At 57.3% G+C, this 17,850-nt stretch overlaps 2 protein-coding genes across 3 annotated transcripts; one reads left to right on the top strand and one right to left on the bottom strand.

Moving 5' to 3' along the window:
• Window positions 1–1,016: 1,016 nt before the first annotated feature.
• DPEP1 (dipeptidase 1) lies at window positions 1,017–7,506 on the top strand. 2 transcript variants are annotated; one of them, XM_026005005.2, is made up of 10 exons: window positions 1,017–1,256; window positions 4,841–4,973; window positions 5,232–5,364; window positions 5,472–5,622; window positions 5,763–5,832; window positions 6,121–6,297; window positions 6,410–6,494; window positions 6,575–6,650; window positions 6,904–7,039; window positions 7,134–7,506. In XM_026005005.2, the coding sequence occupies exons 1-10, from the start codon at window positions 1,153–1,155 to the stop codon at window positions 7,299–7,301; spliced, it is 1,233 nt and encodes a 410-aa protein (XP_025860790.2). In that variant the 5' UTR covers window positions 1,017–1,152; the 3' UTR covers window positions 7,302–7,506. The 2 variants fall into 2 exon arrangements, with proteins under 2 accessions (XP_025860790.2, XP_025860791.2); XM_026005006.2 differs by having other exon boundaries at window positions 1,034–1,256; window positions 5,265–5,364.
• Window positions 7,507–9,809: 2,303 nt separating this feature from the next.
• Window positions 9,810–17,848, bottom strand: CHMP1A (charged multivesicular body protein 1A). Its single transcript, XM_026005011.2, has 7 exons — window positions 17,722–17,848; window positions 15,694–15,713; window positions 13,448–13,525; window positions 12,915–13,061; window positions 12,517–12,645; window positions 12,007–12,194; window positions 9,810–11,551 (listed from the first exon to the last, which is right to left on the bottom strand). The coding sequence occupies exons 1-7, from the start codon at window positions 17,726–17,728 to the stop codon at window positions 11,530–11,532; spliced, it is 591 nt and encodes a 196-aa protein (XP_025860796.1). The 5' UTR covers window positions 17,729–17,848; the 3' UTR covers window positions 9,810–11,529.
• Window positions 17,849–17,850: the final 2 nt, after the last annotated feature.

Here is a 17,850-nt window from a genome sequence, read left to right as displayed (position 1 = left end):
GAAGCAGCATTCAGGTGTCGGGGAGACAGGTCATGGGGGTCGGAGGCAGGTGGCCGTAGAAGCTGTGTGCGTGTCTCCCGCACAGGGACGTGTGGTTCCAACAGGTCATGCTTCGTCACAGCCCCCCGCCCCCGTGGTCTGCTGAGAGCACTGGGTGGAGAAGGGCTGTCAACGCTGCACGGGGGCCTTCCTGCTGTCACTTCCACAGGGACAAATGGGCAAAAGTCCAGGCACGGACACACCACTAATGGTGGCAGAGCCAGGGCTGGGACACGACCTCCCTTCTCAGGTCTGTCCTCGGGGGTGCTGGGGACCCAGCGAGGGCTCTGCAGGGCTGGTCTGCTTGAGGGTCCAGTGCTGTCTAGAAGCTGGGGCGTCAGGAACCCAGGAGGGCACAGGGTCTGCGTGCCACCCCATCCCTGAGAGGGCCCTGAGGACACGGAGCAGCTGGGGTCTCCCTACCTGACCCACACCCCTCACTAGCCTTCCTGGCCTGGTTCCCTCCCAGTCCTGCTGCCGCCTAGAACCCTGGATGCTGGCCCAGCCTGGGACCAGGATCCTCTGGTTCTGGCAGTGACCACGCACCAGGGGCCCTGAGTGGGCAGCAGGGCTGCAAAACGCTGACGCTCCAGATTTCTGGCCTAAACCCCCAGGTCCAGCCTGCTCTGCAGCCGGGGTCGGGGTGGCCGGGACGCTGAGGGCTGCAGGCCAGGAGCACAGGGTGGGGTGTGGTGGGAGCATCCAGGGCCACATGCCATCTTCCATACTCACCTGAAGCTATTTTTACAGGCAAATAAAGGGGTGTGGTGACAGTAACAACACGAGCACTGGTTGACCACTTACCCTGAGTGGCCTCTCCCAAGCCGCCCTTTCACCGGGGCTCTGGGTAGTCTCTTGGCATCAGCGGCCTCCTATCTGGCCCAACAGCTGCACCCAGCCCACAGGGTCCAGGGCCTTCCATCTGCACCCCCGCCCCCTTCTCAGGGAAGTGTTGGTTACTGATTGAACACTGGGAGCCTTGAATGGGACGGCTCCTGGCAACAATCAGCCAGACTGAAGACCTCTGCTCTCTCTTCCAGCACACACAGCAGCTCCTTACGGCCTCCCTCCGTTGGATCCCGCTGTGCACAGGCCAGCCTGGTGGATTGTGTCATGTGGATCAGCTGGTGGCTCTGGCCCCTGGTGGCCATCTGTGCTGGAGACCGGTTCCGGGATGAGGCTGAGAGGATCATGCGGGGCACACCTGTCATCGACGGGTGAGTGGCCACATGTCCTGGTACTGGGGATCTGGGGCTGCAGGGGCAGGAGCTCATGTGCCCTTGACTTGACAGACCTATCTCTGCTGGGACTCAGTTTCCTTGTGGGGTCTGTTAGGGCTTTCCAAAGCTTTAGCAGGAGTGGAGCAGTTGCAAAGCCCCTGTGGCTCAGCAGCACCTGGGGTGTCCTACAACCTAACCCCCCCTGTGCCCATAGGTGCCAGATCCCAGCCTGGAGTGGGTACTGGGGGTAGAAGATGGTGGCACCTGGCCCTGGGCATGCCTCCAACTAGCCACAAAATCCAAGGGGCCATACTTCCTCACTGGGCCTTTGCTGCTTCACCTGAAGCTGTGGGTAAGGGTGGTGTCTGCCACTGGCCCCCGGGAGGCCTTTCCTGGCCCTTGTAACCCTCCTCTGAGACGTATCCACCTGGGGGTGACTCACCAGGCAAGGGGCCCCTGGGTCACCTCTGTGCTGTCTGCCTAGCATGACCTCACTGGTGTGCTCCCTGACGCACCCACTCCTGCAGACCTCTTCCCATCTTGTTGTGCCTCTGGTGTCACAGCTGCCCCAGCAGAGCTTGTGTCCTGCATCTGCACCCACCCTCTCTCCCTGCCCCCACTTCACCTCCACCTCCACCAGGTCACCAGTGAGCCTCTGTCCTGGTTTCTGCCAGCCAAGGTCCAGGCTCAGAGCTGCAGCCAGGGGAGTGTGGGAGATATAAGTTCCAGCTCCGGTCCTTCTAGCTCAAACCCTCCACCCACCGCGTCTCCCACTGAGCTCAGAGTAGAGCCCAAGTCTGCTTTCAGCCCCCAAGAGCCCCCCTGCCGCCCCTGGCCATCCTCACACCCCCAGATGCTCCAGGTGGGTCCCACTGTCCCCACTTGTCCTCACAGCCATGCTCCCACTCTCTTCCCCTCCTGAGCTTTGCTCAGGCCACCTTTCCTGACCCCTGTGTGAAATGCCACCTGTGCACACACCACAGCCACTCCTGCTTCCCTTCTGCCGCGGTTCCCCTGCCGACCAGCGGACAGCAGGAACTGGACCCCTGTGTGTGCCGCCCAAGAGTGGCCTGTGGCATGCACTAGCACACCCTGGGTGCAGCACCGTTAGGAGGGCACCCGTGTGTGTCTCTGTCTGCTCCCAGCAACTGTTCAGTAAATGCTCCAGTTATTACTATTTGGCAGGTGTTCTGGGCTTTGTTGGACAAAAAACTAAGAAAATGGGCTATGTCGTTCTATGGGAAGCCCAGGGAGCTGCGGTAGCCCAAGAGAAAGGAGGTCGTGCACCCCTCCCTCCCTGTAGCTCCTCCTTGGCCCCAGGGTCCCCTCATACATGCTCCGAGGAGGGTGAGGCCAAGTCTCCTCAGAGGCTGCTACCAGGGTACCCCTCCCGCCTCCCCGGGACGGAGCCACTGCTGTCTGGTCCGTGGCCAGCGAATGCGCAGATGCCAAAGGTGAGTCAGGGAAGCTGCTCTGCTCCCTGATTCTCAGGGCCAAGGGGTGGCTGGGCACATAGTGGGGTTCCTGAGGCCCACATGACAGGTAAGTTGGATCCAAGGGCCCAGACAGCCAGGAATGCTCAGGGAACTGGAGTCTGGGGACCTGAGATAGTCCAGAGAGCTACAAAGTGAAGACGAGGTTGACAGGACCAAACCCAACGCTTGGGTATCAGCTACCTGCATTACTCTTGGGGCAAGAGACCCAAGTCGAGAGACATCCAGAGGGAGGCCCGGCGTGGTGTTTCATAATGGTCACGGGCTGCTATAAGCGGCCGTCTCCATCGGCATGCCAGCCAGCAGGAGTGAGCAGGGGACACGGAGGACACGGACTGAGCTACAGCTGTCTGTGAAGGAGAGCTTTCGGAAGCTCCCAAACGGCAGAACTTGTCACATGGCCATACCCGCTATACAGGGGCAAGAAAGTATCTCTATTTCAAATAGCCAGAAATAGGGGTTTCTGTTACTAAGAAAAAGGTGGAGATAAGAAGCCACCAGTAATCTCTCCGACAATAGCTAGCTGTCATTCAAGGGCTGGGACTTGTCACCTGTCCCCTTGGAATGGGACAGGGTCCTCCTGTCACCACTGAGGACGCTGCCCTGGCCTCACAGATAAGGAGGGTGGATCCAGCAGGGTCTAGAACAAGCCGTGTTGACAGCAGGCGGAAGGTGGCCTCTGTTCCCTGCTGTGGGTTCCAGTGAAAGTGACCCTCCCTCCTGGTGGTTTCCAGGCTGACACCTAGAGGGTGTGGCAACCTCGGAGGCGGGGAGGGGGGGGAGGGCAAAGTCCTGTGCAAGGCCCTGCCCCGCCCTGCCCCCAGGGCAGCACCCAGAGGCCCTGGTACTCTGAAGTTTACCTACCCATCCACCACTCCACCAGCAAAGCCGTCCTGACCACCAGCCCACACCCTGTCCCATCAAAACACAGCTATGACAGGAGCCCCCCGAGAGAGCAGGGGGCGCTTCTGGGGTCTGGGCCCAATTTGCTTTGGAAAAGCTCCACCCAGGGGTGGCTGGCCTGAGGTCCTCATCTACCCTCCCATGTACTCTAAAGTACCAAAGCATCCCCATGCTCCAGGTGGAAAAACTGAGTTGAGAGGTGGGAGGAGGGGTTGGAGATGGGAACTAGATGGGGGGTGAGCCTGGGGCTGCTGGTCCTGGGAGGAGCGGTCTCAAAACCAGGAGTGGCCACCCACATAGGGCAGTGCCCCCTGGGATGGGGCTGGGAGGGCTACCGAAGCGCCAGGACGAAGGCCCCTTGGCACTGTATTAGGGATCCAGCAGGAGCGCCTTCACAGGTGTCCTGAATTCCAGACTTCGCTGATTCCAGCGCAGTTTCCAGCTGGCAGGTCTGAGATGGGCCCGAGACTCTGCATTTCCAACCAGCTCCCTGGCCCATATCTCTTCTGCATATGCAACCGAGGGAGACCAAGCATCCCAGAGGTCTCTCCTCCTTTGGGCAACTCCTGGTTCTTGGGTCCAGCCCTGTGGGTTCTGCCTTTGTAGCCCAGACCAGCTGCTGACATTCAGCCCCACTCCTTCCCCCTCCCTCCCCGCCCCAGCCTCCCTCCAAAGCACTAGCTCCTATGGCTCCTGGGAAGGATGGGCCTCAGTGCTGTGGAAGCATAGAAGGCTGTGCTCGGAAATGGGGCGGGGCTGTCCCAGAGCCCCTGATGCCCTGCTCCAGCTGTCCCAGGAGGGTGGGGTGGGGTGGGGGAGCCAGGTCTCCAAAGGCAGGCCACACCCACATCCCCGCCCCCTCCCTGCAAGGGGAGGATTTCATCTTGTGCAAACTCTCAGCGTCCCACACCCAGCTACCCAGTGTCACAGAGACTGGAATTCCTGCCCCTGCTCCTCCCTCTTCCCCAGGAAGGGTCCTCGAAGGGAAGACCTCCCAGAGGGTCTCTCAGCTCCGTTACCTGGCCTGGGTGTGGAGCACCATGGAGCGGCTAATCTGTGCTTAGGTGTGTTCACACAAGGAGCAGTCTGTCACCCCAGTGGTTGGCTTTTGTTCGGAGGCTTGGAGGCCCCAGGTCCATGGGGCCATCCTGGCTGGCCTCTGAGCCTTTCTCTGGCCTTCCCCAGGCACAACGACCTGCCCTGGCAGCTGCTAACCAGGTTCAACAACCAGCTTCAGGTTGAGGCGGCCAACCTGACGAGTCTCACCCACACACACACCAACATCCCCAAGCTGAAGGCTGGTTTTGTGGGGGGCCAGGTATGGCTCAGCCCAGCCCTACATTCGCCTGTGCTGGGGTCCCTTCACCCCTCCTCTGTGTCCAGACTATGGCGCAGGCCCTCCCTGGTGGCCGTGGACCTCCTAAGCCCCTTGAAGACACAGGTCTTTGGAAGGGACCTGGAGAGCCACACAGGCCATGGGAGGGCTTCCAAGATGGGAGGGGAGCCCGATGCCCACATGCCTGTGAGGGTGGGACCCAGAGCCTCCCTACTAGCACCTCTCCCCTGTGGCCCCTAGTTCTGGTCCGCATACACACCCTGTGACACCCAGAACAAAGATGCTGTGAAGAGGACACTGGAGCAGATCGATGTCATCCATCGCATGTGCCAGATGTACCCAGAAACCTTTGTGTGTGTCACCAACAGCACAGGTGGGTCCTGGTCCAGCCCCAGCCCTCAACAGAGCAGCTAGAGTTGCCCAGATATGCCTTATGTGGAGGCTCCAGGGACACTCCGCCGCAGTTGGCTCTCCCCACAGGCATCCGGCAGGCCTTCCAGGAGGGGAAGATAGCCAGTCTTGTTGGTGTGGAGGGGGGCCACTCCATAGACAGCAGCCTGGGCGTCCTGCGGACACTCTACCACCTGGGCATGCGGTACATGACTCTTACCCACAGCTGCAACACACCCTGGTAAGTGCGCACAGGAGGGCCCACAGGCCAAACGAGGGTCTGCCTCTCTCCGGCACCTTGCTGTCCTTCCGGGAGTCCTAGGTGTGGGAGGACCAGGATGACTGTTCTGCTCCTGGGATACCTGCTTTCTGCTCTCCCAGGGCTGACAACTGGCTGGTGGACACAGGAGAGGACAAGGGCGAGAGCCAAGGCCTGTCACCCTTTGGCCAGGTGAGGCAGGGCATTCAGCAAAGACCACAGTCACCCTTAGAGAAGTGACCCAGGACACAGGGTCCTGTCTCTCAGGCCCTCAGTTCACTGTCAGCTGGAGCTAGCAGGGGCTGTCTCAGAATGGGTGTTCCCTGGAACCTGTGGGTCATCTCCTAGCCATTGAAGAGTTCATTAATACCTGGTCCAGCAAGGCCCTTGCCCAAATCCGCTCCTCCCCATGCCTGGCCTTGTCACGGGGGGCTTCAGTGAACCCCAGAAGGCTGGCCGCTGAGCCTTGTGTCCATGCAGCGTGTGGTGAAGGAGATGAACCGGCTGGGGGTCATCATTGACTTGGCCCACGTGTCTGTGAGCACCATGAAGGCTGCCCTTAGTCTGTCCAAGGCTCCCGTCCTCTTCAGCCACTCCTCGGCCTACAGCCTGTGTCAGCACCGGCGCAACGTGCCTGATGATGTGCTTCAGCTGGTGGTGAGGGGCTGGGGGACAGGCTGGGGTTGGGGGCCGTCTGCCCTGTTCCCTGGACTGGTCCTGAGGTGCGGTGCTTGCTCTTGGCCCACTGCTCCACCCTTCTCCTAAGCAGAACCAGACAGGTAGCCTGGTGATGGTGAATTTCTACAATGACTATGTTTCCTGCAAAAAGGAGGCCACCCTGTCCCAAGTAGCAGGTAGGCAGATGTGAGTGGCCCCAGGAGCTGAGTAGGGGAGGGCTGGTCCCAGGACCCACACCTGTTGCCTTCTTTGGCAGACCATCTGGATCACATCAAGAAGGTGGCAGGAGCTGGAGCTGTGGGCTTTGGTGGGGACTTTGATGGTGTCTCCAGGTAAGGGGCAAGGCCAGTGTCCTGTGGATGAGATGGGTCACGCCTCCCATAAACATGTTATGAGGGTCTAAAGCTGGAAAGTGTGTAACTGTGACCAGGCAAAGTATGTCTCACTCTAGAAGCCACTTCATTGGGGCCCCCAAGGCCTTGGGATGGGAGCATGGGCAGCTCAGTGATTTGTGGGAAGGTGGACAGGCTTCTGAGGCCCTGACCCCTAGGATGCAGAGCTTGGTTCTCTCTGCCCTCACCTCAGGCTCCCCTTGGGGCTTGAAGACGTGTCCAAGTACCCAGACCTGGTGGCTGAGCTACTCAGGAGGCAGTGGACAGAAGCGGAGGTCAGGGGTGTCCTGGCCAACAACCTGCTCCGGGTTTTCGAGGCAGTGGAACGGGTGAGGAGGGGCAGCTGTGCTTACCCAGCTTTCTCTGCTGGGAGGGAGGGACACAGGCAGGCAGGCAGGCAGCCCAACCTGTGTCTGTCCCCAGGTGAGTGATCACACACAAACTCCCGAGGAGGAGCCCATCTCCTTGGACAAGCTGCAGGATTCTTGCAGGACCAACTATGGCTACTCAGAGGCCCCCAGCTTCCACCATCAGCCAGGGGTCCTGCTGGCATCCCTCACCACCGTCCTCCTCGGCCTGTGTCTCCTATGATGCCCTGGGGTCTGGACCTCCTGGGCTCCTACAGCTCTGGGGATACTGTGGCCCTCAGTGCAGAGAGATTCCAGGATGCTGCTCCCCATGCACAAAGCCTGGGCTCTCCTGAGCAGGTACCTGGGCTCACCTGAGGCAGTAGGGCGTGGGCACTTCCAGACTAACACACACTGTACTGTCAATAAAGGCCAACAACCCTTCTGAATCATGAGGATGTGTGTCCCTGGAGGGGGTTTCTGAGCATCCGAGGGCAAATCCTGTGCAAACGGTCCCAGGCTGGACCTCAAGGCACAGGAGTGCCTGCGTCCTGGAAGAGTAGGACCAGAAAGGGCTCAGGCTCTTTGAAAGCGCTCTGCATGGGCTCAAGTCTTTATAAACGCAGTCTAGGCTCCTGGTGCCCCCTTCCCAGGCACACACACACCTGCAGGAAGGCACACCTTTACATGTGTACACATGCATGTGTACAAAAGCCTATGCTTATGCATACATGTATGCAAACCCCTCCCACGTTGTCATGCACACACGTGTTCACACCCCTTCCACATCCTCATGCACACAGATGTGCCCACACCCCTCCCCACATCCTCATGCACACACGTGTTCACATCTGCCCCTTGGCCCTGCTACCCCCTTTCTAGACCAGAGCCTCTGGGAACACCCCATGTGGACAGGCACAGGCTTTAATAGTGAGGGAGGAGCTCCCCTGCCCAGATGCCCTGGGCCCAAAATGCCCGCAAAGGAATAGCCAGCCCTGCACAGCCCCCACCTGAAACTGGACAGCCTGCCTGGCGCCCCCAGCCCCCGTGAGGGTCCCTGCCTCTCATTCCCAGGCTGATCTGACATGACCAGAAGGGACACTGCTGGGTATTTGCTGATCACTTTGGGTCAATTTAACATTAAAGGAAAAAATAGCAAGTAAAGGTTCCTCCCTGATTTGGCCCCACCAGAAAGCCTTCAGGCAGCCACAGGATTTTCTGGCGGAGACTGCTAGAAGGGGCCCTCTGGTGGGCTGCGGAGGTAGCACACCAAGTTTGCTACATGGAAGCATTTTTTCAAGGTTTGAAATAACCCTCATCACACCAGAGACAGGCCGTAGCCGTGGGTGCCACCCAGAAACCCATCTGGTCCCAGGCGGCTCTCTGCTATCTACTCTCCATTTGTCCTGCTACAGCTTATTTCCATTTCCGCTCAACATTGTTCCAAGCTCGAGACCTTTCTTGAGTGAGTCGTGGGGGGGGGGGGGGGGATGAGCCACCCCTCCCCTGGCCAGATGCACACGCAGATGTGCGCAGGTGCAAGGGGCCTGGGTGGTGGGGGTGCCTGCCGTGGAGTCCAGGGAACCCTTCCCCAGCCAGTGGGCAGGTGGAGGCTGAGGGGTCCAAATCTAAGCCTCCATCACATTTCACACATTCAAACACCAAATCAAGGCCCAGCAAGATGGGGGCACCCACAATAGAAGAGCAGCAGATCACTCACCAGGGGGACAGAAGGATGTGGGAAGCAGTGTGGATGAGAATGGGAGGCCAAGGAAGGACCATGCATGGTGTCCTCTGCTCAGCTGGGGGCCAATAGCAGTTCCAAGAGCTTTGTGTAGAGACAAAGGGACAGGGATTGGCGGGGAGGGGGATTGAGGAGAGGCAGGTTCTGCTGCCAGTGAGGAGAGGGGTGGTGAGATTGAGCCTCTTTAGGGTAGATCTGCCTCTGGTCCACACAGAGCAGAAATACCCACAGGTCAGCTCTGACACAGATATAACACAGTAAGTGCAAAGAAGAAACTCTTCCTTCAAACAGAACCACAAATAGGAAATCACCACAAATACTGTTACCAGGAAGATTCATCAAGGAGCACAAGCATCAGGGCCGAGTACAACAGCCCTGTAGGTGATGCTGGCAGTCTTAAAATTGCTCCCCACAAGATACTCCACAGAGAAGGAAAACACAACGTCACAGGGGAGATGCCTGGCCCACACCACCCCCACCCCCACCAGGGGAACAACCGGCAACACCACGCACCCAGCTTCGAGCATGGGGACGCTTGCCAATAGCTGTGACCTCAATGCCCTTGTGTGAAAATGTCACCACAGCCTGAGTGGAAAGGCAGGCTGCCAAATAACTGGCCAGCATGCCTCAAGGCCATCCATGTCAGGGGCCTGGGGGCCTCAAAAGTTCAGCGTCTGACTCTTCATCTCAGCTCTGGTCCTTATCTCAGGGTCGTGGATGGAGCCCCGTGTCAGTCTCTGCGCTGGATGTGGAGCCTGCTTGGGGTTCTCCCTTGCCCTCTCCTCTGCCCCACCTCTGCCTGGCTCATGCACGCTCATTTTCTCTAACCCTTAAGAAAAAAGACCATCCAGGTGACAAAGACAAATGAGAGGGACTGTCCAGGCTGGAAGAACGGAGGCACTGCAAGTAAATAACATCAGGGTGGTTTCCCGACTTAGCCAGTTACATACGGTTAACTAGGAAGTGGATGTGGAGGGTGCTGGTGTACACAAATATATAACTATAGAATCCACACAAGTTGCAACTTTTATGTATGTTTAAAATTATTTCAAGGTAAAAACTTAAAAAGAAAACTTAAAACTTCAGATTCCAACTCTGTGGGGTGGGGCCTGAGAACATGCATACCTCATACCACCCACCCACCTGCTCCTCTGCCAGGTACCACTCGTCGGCCTCTTGCACAGGGGTGGGAGAGCCATACGGAGGGTCCCACCTACAGCTCCCCACTCTACCCAAGGCCACTAAAGCAAAGCCAGACAAAGTTCTCAGGGATCAATGTGTTTACTCACAATAGCATTTTAGAAAAACGGGCAAACACGCCCACTGCTCTTTGATGAGCCACAGCCATGGAGCTTGGTGCCCAGTGGGCACCAGGGCAGTCGGGGTCTTCTCTGAACCCCCAGCATGTGGCGCCCTGAGCGACCACAGCCAGGGAGTAAGGCGAGGCCAGCATTGTGGAAGAAAAGCCAGACAGCACTCTGACCCTCCCTCTGGGGTCTCACACCAGTCTAGAGTGTCAAGGCTGCTCAAACACAACTGACCACACAGGACACCCGAGGACAACCAAGTCCAGAAGAATCAAATGTAGCAAAGTCATGGTAAAGGTCTCCAACATCTCTGTTCACAAGCATCACTGGTGTGAGGACAGACTGGGGAGTGGCAGGAAGCCTCTGAGAAGGGCTGGTCGGGCAGTCAGCTGTGCACGGAGCTGGGCCCGGCTCAGTACCAACCATGAAGTTCTCACCAGCTCACACCAATGAGGGGGCTGGGGCCCAGTGTTCCCCATCTGCTGTCTGCTCCTTCTATTTTGGCAATAAAACAAAAACCCCTGGAAGCTTCAAGAAAACAAAGTAAACTTCAAGAAATGAAAAACGGAAACGGCTGCCTGTCCCAGAAAAATCCCTGGGAGGAGCTGGCTGCTAGCTGCTGAGCTGTGGCTGCCACGGCTACTCCAAAGCTGGCCCTGCTGGAGGCACCTCTCTGAGATCTGGTGACCCCCTCTGGCTTCCAGATTAAACGGTGTGAGCCCACGAGGCAGGAGGGGAGACCAGTCAGGGGGAGGCACCCATTATCTATACAGTATAGGGAGGATGACACAGACCCCGCACCCCCAGCAGGGGTGTAAGACCCTGTGCTCCTTGCTGGGAGGGACCTCAGTGCACACCCTGAGTTCCCAGAGGACACACAGCACATCCTGTGGGGCCCCAGGCCCTTCCAAGGCAGCAGTGGAACGAAGATGGGTCCCTGCGGGTGGGCCTGCCTGGATTGGAGCATGGCACCTGCTGCTGGGGATCCCTAGTAGGGCTCAGCCAGCTGGCCTCCAGGTGCTTCCTGGCCACCAGAAGCAGCGCTGACCCCACTGGCTGGCCACTAGCAGCACATCTGCCATTACATGGACTCTGAAGGCCCCCATGGCCCACATGGCATCCACTGGTCAGTCCCCATCAACTTCTCAGAGAGTGGGGGAGAGGGGGGCCTGCAGAACCCCAAGCTGGTCAGCCCACAGTCACAGAAATAACCCACAGAAATCAGAAGTGTGTGCAAACTCACCCACCAGGACACAGAGCCACCATCTACGCTAAGAGGGACAATCCCCAGGCGTGGAGGGAAGGGCCGCACGGCAGGGTGTGTGGAAAGGCAAGAGGCGTGGGGACAGAGATGGGGGCCTCCTCCCCGGCCCTTCCCACACGTCACGGCCAGGGAAGCAGGGCACTGCAGGAGGGCTCGGCTAGTTTCTCAGGGCGGCCAACCTGCAAATCAACGACACAACCCCTATGAGGGCGAGGGCAGAGGTGCCTCAGCACTGCTGTGCACTCCAGCACAAGATCTGGATTGGCATCTTGTGCTGGAGACTACAACCCTGTCCTTTCTATCTCAGCTCTGCAAGGCTGTCCTGAGACAGCACAGGAGAAACCTGGGGAACAGCAGTAGAGCAAACACTTCTTTTCCTACAGTGAACCAGCGACAAGTGTCTGAGTGCCATAGCTGACACATGACACAGACACTGGACAAGGAGCAAGGGAGAGAGGCCCTCAGACGGAGCCTGGACTGGGCCTCGGGCAGGCCTTCCTTGGAAGGAATGGCACCCCTGGGCCAGAGCCCCCCACACAAGCTCTCCTCTCGAGGCTGCATGCGCCTCCTTCCCCCACAACCACAGGGTCAGAGCCCAGGGTAAAGAGCCCAACGTCTGGGGCACTGAGCCCACCTCCGAGACAGCTGGTCCTCTTGGCTGCGCACGGAGCTCTCGCCCACGGCAGAGGCGCCCTCAGGCAGCTGGTTGAGCTGGTCCAGGACCTCCAGGCCGTTCTCCTCAGCGATCTGCATGATGAGGCTATCCACCTGTTCCTGCGGCGTGGTCAGTGTGGTGGCCGAGCTCATGGAGTCCTCCATCACCTGGGGGTCATGTTCCGGGCAGGTGGGTGCAGGCCCTGGGACGCCACTGCAGCCGCTGCAGTGGCCCCGTTTCTGGCCACCCACCTCAACCATGCTTTGGGCTCACTCCCTCCACCCGCACCAGACCACCCCACTACTCTCTCTCAGGGCACTTTCTCCAGCGCTCAGGCTCCTGGGCCTCCCTCTTATCTGCTAGACCTCTGTGTGCTGGTCCAGACCCCACAAGCATCAGGCGCTCTGGAGGTGGCCCCCATAGGGAGATCAGTGGGGGAACGTGTGTGGGGCCAGCCACATAAGCCACCCAAGACCACAGGCCACGTACCGCTGTATGCACATCCAAGTTCTGAACCTGTTGCTCGAACCTATCCATCACCGCAGAGACCTTCTGCAAGTCCATGGTGCTTAGCGCCCTGTCCAGGGCTTTGGTCACCTGGGCCATGTTCTTGGTCACCTGGCACAGGAGAAAGTGAAGAGATGTCCCCCACCGAAGATGGGCCCTCTGCACTCTCCAGGAAATGCTGTCTGCTAAACAACAGACAGGAGACCCATGCCTTGGCCAGTGAAGAAAAATCTGAGGATGCTTTGTCTTGTCCTTTGGTGCCGCCATTATGGTGTGGAGGGAATCTCCACTTTCACTACCACCGACAGGGTCCTGCACGGCTCCCCCTGCCTAGCCAGGCTCCTCCACTCCGCCATGTGACCCTGGGCACGAGCACTCACCCCCTTCATGGTCACGGCCGTCTGCACCTTGGAGGCCACTGCATCCACACGGGATGCCATACGGAGCCAGTTCACACCTTCATTCTTCTTGCGGATGGCGTTCTCAGCGTACACACGGGCACATTCTACGTTCTTCTGCTGGAGGGCCTGAAATTCAGGAGGAGCGCCAGTTGGGACAACATGGCTGTTTGTCCCACCTCCACCTGGCCCATTCAGGGGCCTGGTCCTGGCTTTTCCTAGGGTGAGACCTGCTAGCTTCGTGCAAATGCAGAAATGCCAGGTCCTTTGGCTCCGGATGCCCTCAGTGGGCAGGGAGGAGCCACCACAGGCCCCAAGTGGTCCTTTGGCTCCGGACGCCCTCAGTGGGCAGGGAGGAGCCACCACAGGCCCCAAGTAGGCTCCTGGGAGAACACCCACGGCCAGAGTCGTGGGGCATACCTCACACAAAAGGAAGATACCCGAACAATGCAAAAGAAGCAACAGAAACAAGGATCATGAGAACAGCACATGGCCTGGACATGGTGCAACCTCACCTTCTTCACCTTGGCCTGCTCTGCCTTGGAGTCCTTTTCTGCTTTCTTGGCCAGCTTCTCTAGCTGCTTTGCTGTGAACTGAGCAGAAGCAGGACACTCAGGTTAGATGCACGCGGCCTGCCCTTCAGCACCCTCCCCACCCTCCTCAGCACCCCTTGCCCCATACACAGAAGGTGCCCAGCCCGCCAGCATCCTCATGGCCTAGGGCTGCATGGAGGAGGCTCACTGGGTCTCTGAGGCTCAAGGGACAGGAGGGCTGTGAGGGTTTCCTAAAATGTCCTATCCCAGAGCACCGTAATCCAAATTCTCCCCTAGAGTGGAAAGTTAAAAAGCCAACTCACACGGAGCACCTGGGTGGCTTAGATGGTTAAGCATTGGTCTTTGGCTCAGGTTGTGATCTCAAGGTCATGGGATCAAGCCCCTCCCTGGGCTCCCTGCTCAGTGGAGAGTCTGCTTCTCCCTCTGCCCCCTGCTCATGCTCTCTCTCTCTCTCTCTCTCTCGTGAATAAATAAAATCTTTAAAAGAAAAGCCAACTCGGGACACCTGGGTGGCTCAGAGGTTGAACATCTGCCTTACGCTCAGGGCGTGATCCTGAGGTCCCAGAATCAGGTCCCGCATTGGGCTCCCTGTGGGGAGCCTGCTTCTCCCTCTGCCTATGTCTGTCGTGAATAAATAAATAAAATCTAAAAAACAAAACAAAAAAAAACTAACACAATCACTACTACTTCTGGATCTTTTTTCGTTAAAAGATTTATTTATCCATGAGAGACAGTGATGAGCACAGGAGAGGAACAGAGAGAATCTCAAGCAGACTCTCCACTGAACACAGAGTTGGATGCAAGGCTTGAACTCAGGACCCTGGGATCACAATCTGTGCTGAAATCAAGAGTCAGACACTTAACTGACTGAGCCGCCCAGGTGCCTGTACTTACAGATTTTGATCTTTTGGAAAAAAACTCAACAGAATCTGTTTCAGGCTACCCCAAGCGGTAATACGGAATTCCCAATGAACATACACCTCAAAGTGTTCTCTTCACAGAACAGTGTGTCTGTGAGGGGCTGCTGGGCAGTGCATGCTCTCGGCCCTGGTCAGAGTGGCCCTGTAGCTCCCCAAAGAGGACTCATTTGATGACCAGGAAGCCCACAGGAGAGAATTCTCAGACAACCCAAGTGATGGGCTCCCTGCTCTGCTCTGCAGGGAGTCAGCCTCTCCCTCTGCTCAAATAAATGATAATAAATTAATTTAAAAAACAGAAAAAAAATAACTCATGGGTGTCTCAGTCGGTGAAGCATTTGCCTTCGGCTCAGGTCATGATCCCAGGGTGCCTGGACTGAGTCATGCACTCCAGCATAGTCTAGTATCCACCTCCCTGCTCAGCAGGGAGTCTGCTTCTCCCTCTGCCCCTCCCCCCTGCTCATGCATGCGCACATGCTCTCTCTCTCTCTTTCTGTCTCTCAAATTACAAAAAAGAAACAAACCCAAGTGAAAGAGAAACCTTCCAGAGTCCCACATAGCTTCCCTGCCGAAACCTGCCTGCTTGGAGGATACCCCGCCCCCACCTAGGACTTTCTGTCACACAGAAGGTGCTTCTTGTCTGCCTACCTCACACTCCTACATTCCTTCAGGGAAAAACCCAGATTTTCCTGACCTGGGAATCTGGCCCTGAGCGCCTTCCACAAGGTGGAAGCTTGTTGAACAAAGTGCCTGTGGTGTCCTGGTGTTCCCCGCCCTTCCTCTCCACTGCAAAGCCAGGGTGATGAGCTACGGTTAGCAGCGTGGGCACATCACTCCTGCCCAGTCTTACAGAACTAACCAGGGACGGTTAACTACGGAGGCATTTGAGGGAAATGTGGCAGAAGCTTACCCTGGATTAATTATAAGAGGCATGCTCAGTTGCTCAGAATGCTCTCCTTCAACATGATTTTAACGAACTTAAAAGCACAGATTTAAATGCCTAGTGAAACGTCAAGGGATGCAGCGAACACCCAAGCTTTGTTTCCTAAAGACAGCATGCTCCCTCTCTCGTGGATGAGCCCACACAACTCGATTCTGCTTAGCCCAAGACAAGGAAAGGATTAATATGCCATCAAGCCAACTCAATAACCCCATCTGTCATCAGACTGGAAGAGCACTGTGCAGAATCTTCCGATTTATAATCTGTCCCTCTGAGCACGACAGACACCATTTGTCCTCATTTGCTGACCACCAAGGCAGGGTGGGGGTGAAAGGTCATTCATCACATACCTTCAACTGGAACAGGGTATCTGCAAAGAAAAGAGAGGGTTTGAGGATTTCAACTGTGACAGGTGGCATGTCTAACAAAAAGATAGGGCCACAAAGACCCTCCTAGACAGAAAGAGCTGGAACAGGACGCAGGCACGGATGGGGCCTTCAGGGAGGCAGGAGATGAACGAGGGCACCAGTTCTGCTCTCTTGTCAGCCAGACGGTTTGGGCAAATGTAGAGGCTCCCTAACATCCGACCCTATAGGTAATACCAGGGAGCGCTAGCTGACCAAGGGTTAGTATACAGACATGTGAGGTCATGGACACAGCACATGGCCCACAGTAAAAACCCAAGTGGGTGCTTTGTAATTAAGACAACTTCACAAAGGCCCTTAAGATTCTTTCCTCATTTAATAAAGTTCGGTAGTGGGCGATCTAAATTTTATATACTCTTTCTCCCCCAAAGTAAATGAGTTTAAGTAGCAAGAAGATGACTCCTCTGATATCAAAGATGTGACCCACAGAGACCAACTTCCATGGCAGCTGGCATGTCTGAGCTTTCAAATCTGGCTTGGGTGCCTTCCTGTCCCTCATGGAAGATTCAAAGAGACTGGAGAGTATAGATAACTCTCCTGACAGCTACACTTGCTACTCACTCACCGAAACTCAAGAGGCAGGAAGATCCAGATTCACGTTTAAACCTCAATTTATTCACATTTTTAAATGTGAAGAATATCTGAAAGGGTTTCACTAGCCCAGAATGAAGAAACAAAATCCTGTATCCAGAGTCAGGGTGCAGAGCGTTCACAAATGCAAATCAAGGTCCCCAGCTGAGAGCCCACTACGGGTTTCAGGGATGGCCTGGTTGTGCCCTGGTCAAGGCCAAAGTCAGCTGTGCAATCTGCAAATCAGACCTAACCTGACACAGGTGGCAGGCAGAGTGCCTCCCACAGGGAAAACAAGGTGTGGCTCCGAGTCTCTAGCTGGCAGCGTGACATAATCACTGTCTCTCCCTGCCTCGGCTTTCTCATCTAGAGTGGCAGGAATAGACTCTGAATAGCAGAGAGCTGTTAAGACAAAACCTAACCCTGGAAAAAAGTGAAACCGCCAAAAGAAATTCACCCTCCCTCCCGCCCCCCAGAGAGCTGAGAAACTGTGGAGCAAAACCCAACATGTGTGGTGGGGGAGTGCAGGCAGAGTGTGGAGATGTGTGTGGAGGGGTGCAGACAGGTGTGGGGGATGTGGCCTTGTGGGGAGTGCAGACATGTGTCTTCATGGGGTGCGAGGATGTGGACAGGTTTGCGGGTGCGGATATGTGCAGTGGGGGCTGTGGGTTTGGAGGGGTATGGACAGGTGTGGGGTGCAGGGGGTGTGGACAGGTGAGCTGGGGGTGCAGGGGTGAGGATAGGTGTGCTGGGGGTGTGGACATGTGCAGTGCGGGATGCAGGGGGTGCAGACGTGGGAGGGAGTACTTCATCTTGTCTGAGGCAAGGGATACAGGGTGTCTTTCCGGACAACGACGTGGTTGTACAGCTCTCTACATTTCCCAAAGGGATCTTCAGAACCTGTGCACCCCAGCAGTCCCCGATCATCCTAGCAAAGGTAGGTACCCGACCGTATGACGCCCCCTTCTGTTCCTGGTGTCCAGAGCGGGGCAGAGCGGGGCACAGGAGGTGCAGCAGGCGGTGGCGCCAACGCTGGGAGCCAGACCTCCAGCTGCGTCCCCGTGTGCAGGAGGGGACATCAAGCTCCCACCGCTAAGAGCTGCTGTCAGGGAGGCCTGGCACACGGCAGGTGCTTTCTGCCTGGGCTCTTCTTACTGTCGTGTAGTGGTATCCTGGGGACGGGGATGCCCTCTGACCTGACCCCTAGGGCCCCAAAGGCCGATGTCTGTCGTCGGTCCAGGAGCTGGGGGTGGGGCGGGGGCTGGACGCTGAGGAGCTTGGGGAAGGGGGTGAGGGTCTGGCATCGAGGGTGAGGATCGGGGTCCGGGGTCTCTGACCGAGGTCCGCGGGGCCCGCCCTCCCCCGACGGGCGGGGTCTCCTACCGTCCATGGCCGGTCCGGCAGCAGCAGGCCCCCCCCCGAAACGGACTAACAGACTCCCCCCGGCAGCCGAGTTGATCGCACCGACCAGTTCCGCCCCGCGGGAACTTCCGGGGTCGTCCCCACTTCCGG

This window comes from Vulpes vulpes, chromosome 12 (assembly GCF_048418805.1).
Source record: "Vulpes vulpes isolate BD-2025 chromosome 12, VulVul3, whole genome shotgun sequence".
Classification (NCBI taxonomy): domain Eukaryota; kingdom Metazoa; phylum Chordata; class Mammalia; order Carnivora; family Canidae; genus Vulpes; species Vulpes vulpes.
The sequence above is the reverse complement of the archived record's forward strand: the minus strand, read 5'-3'. Positions and strand labels throughout refer to the sequence as shown.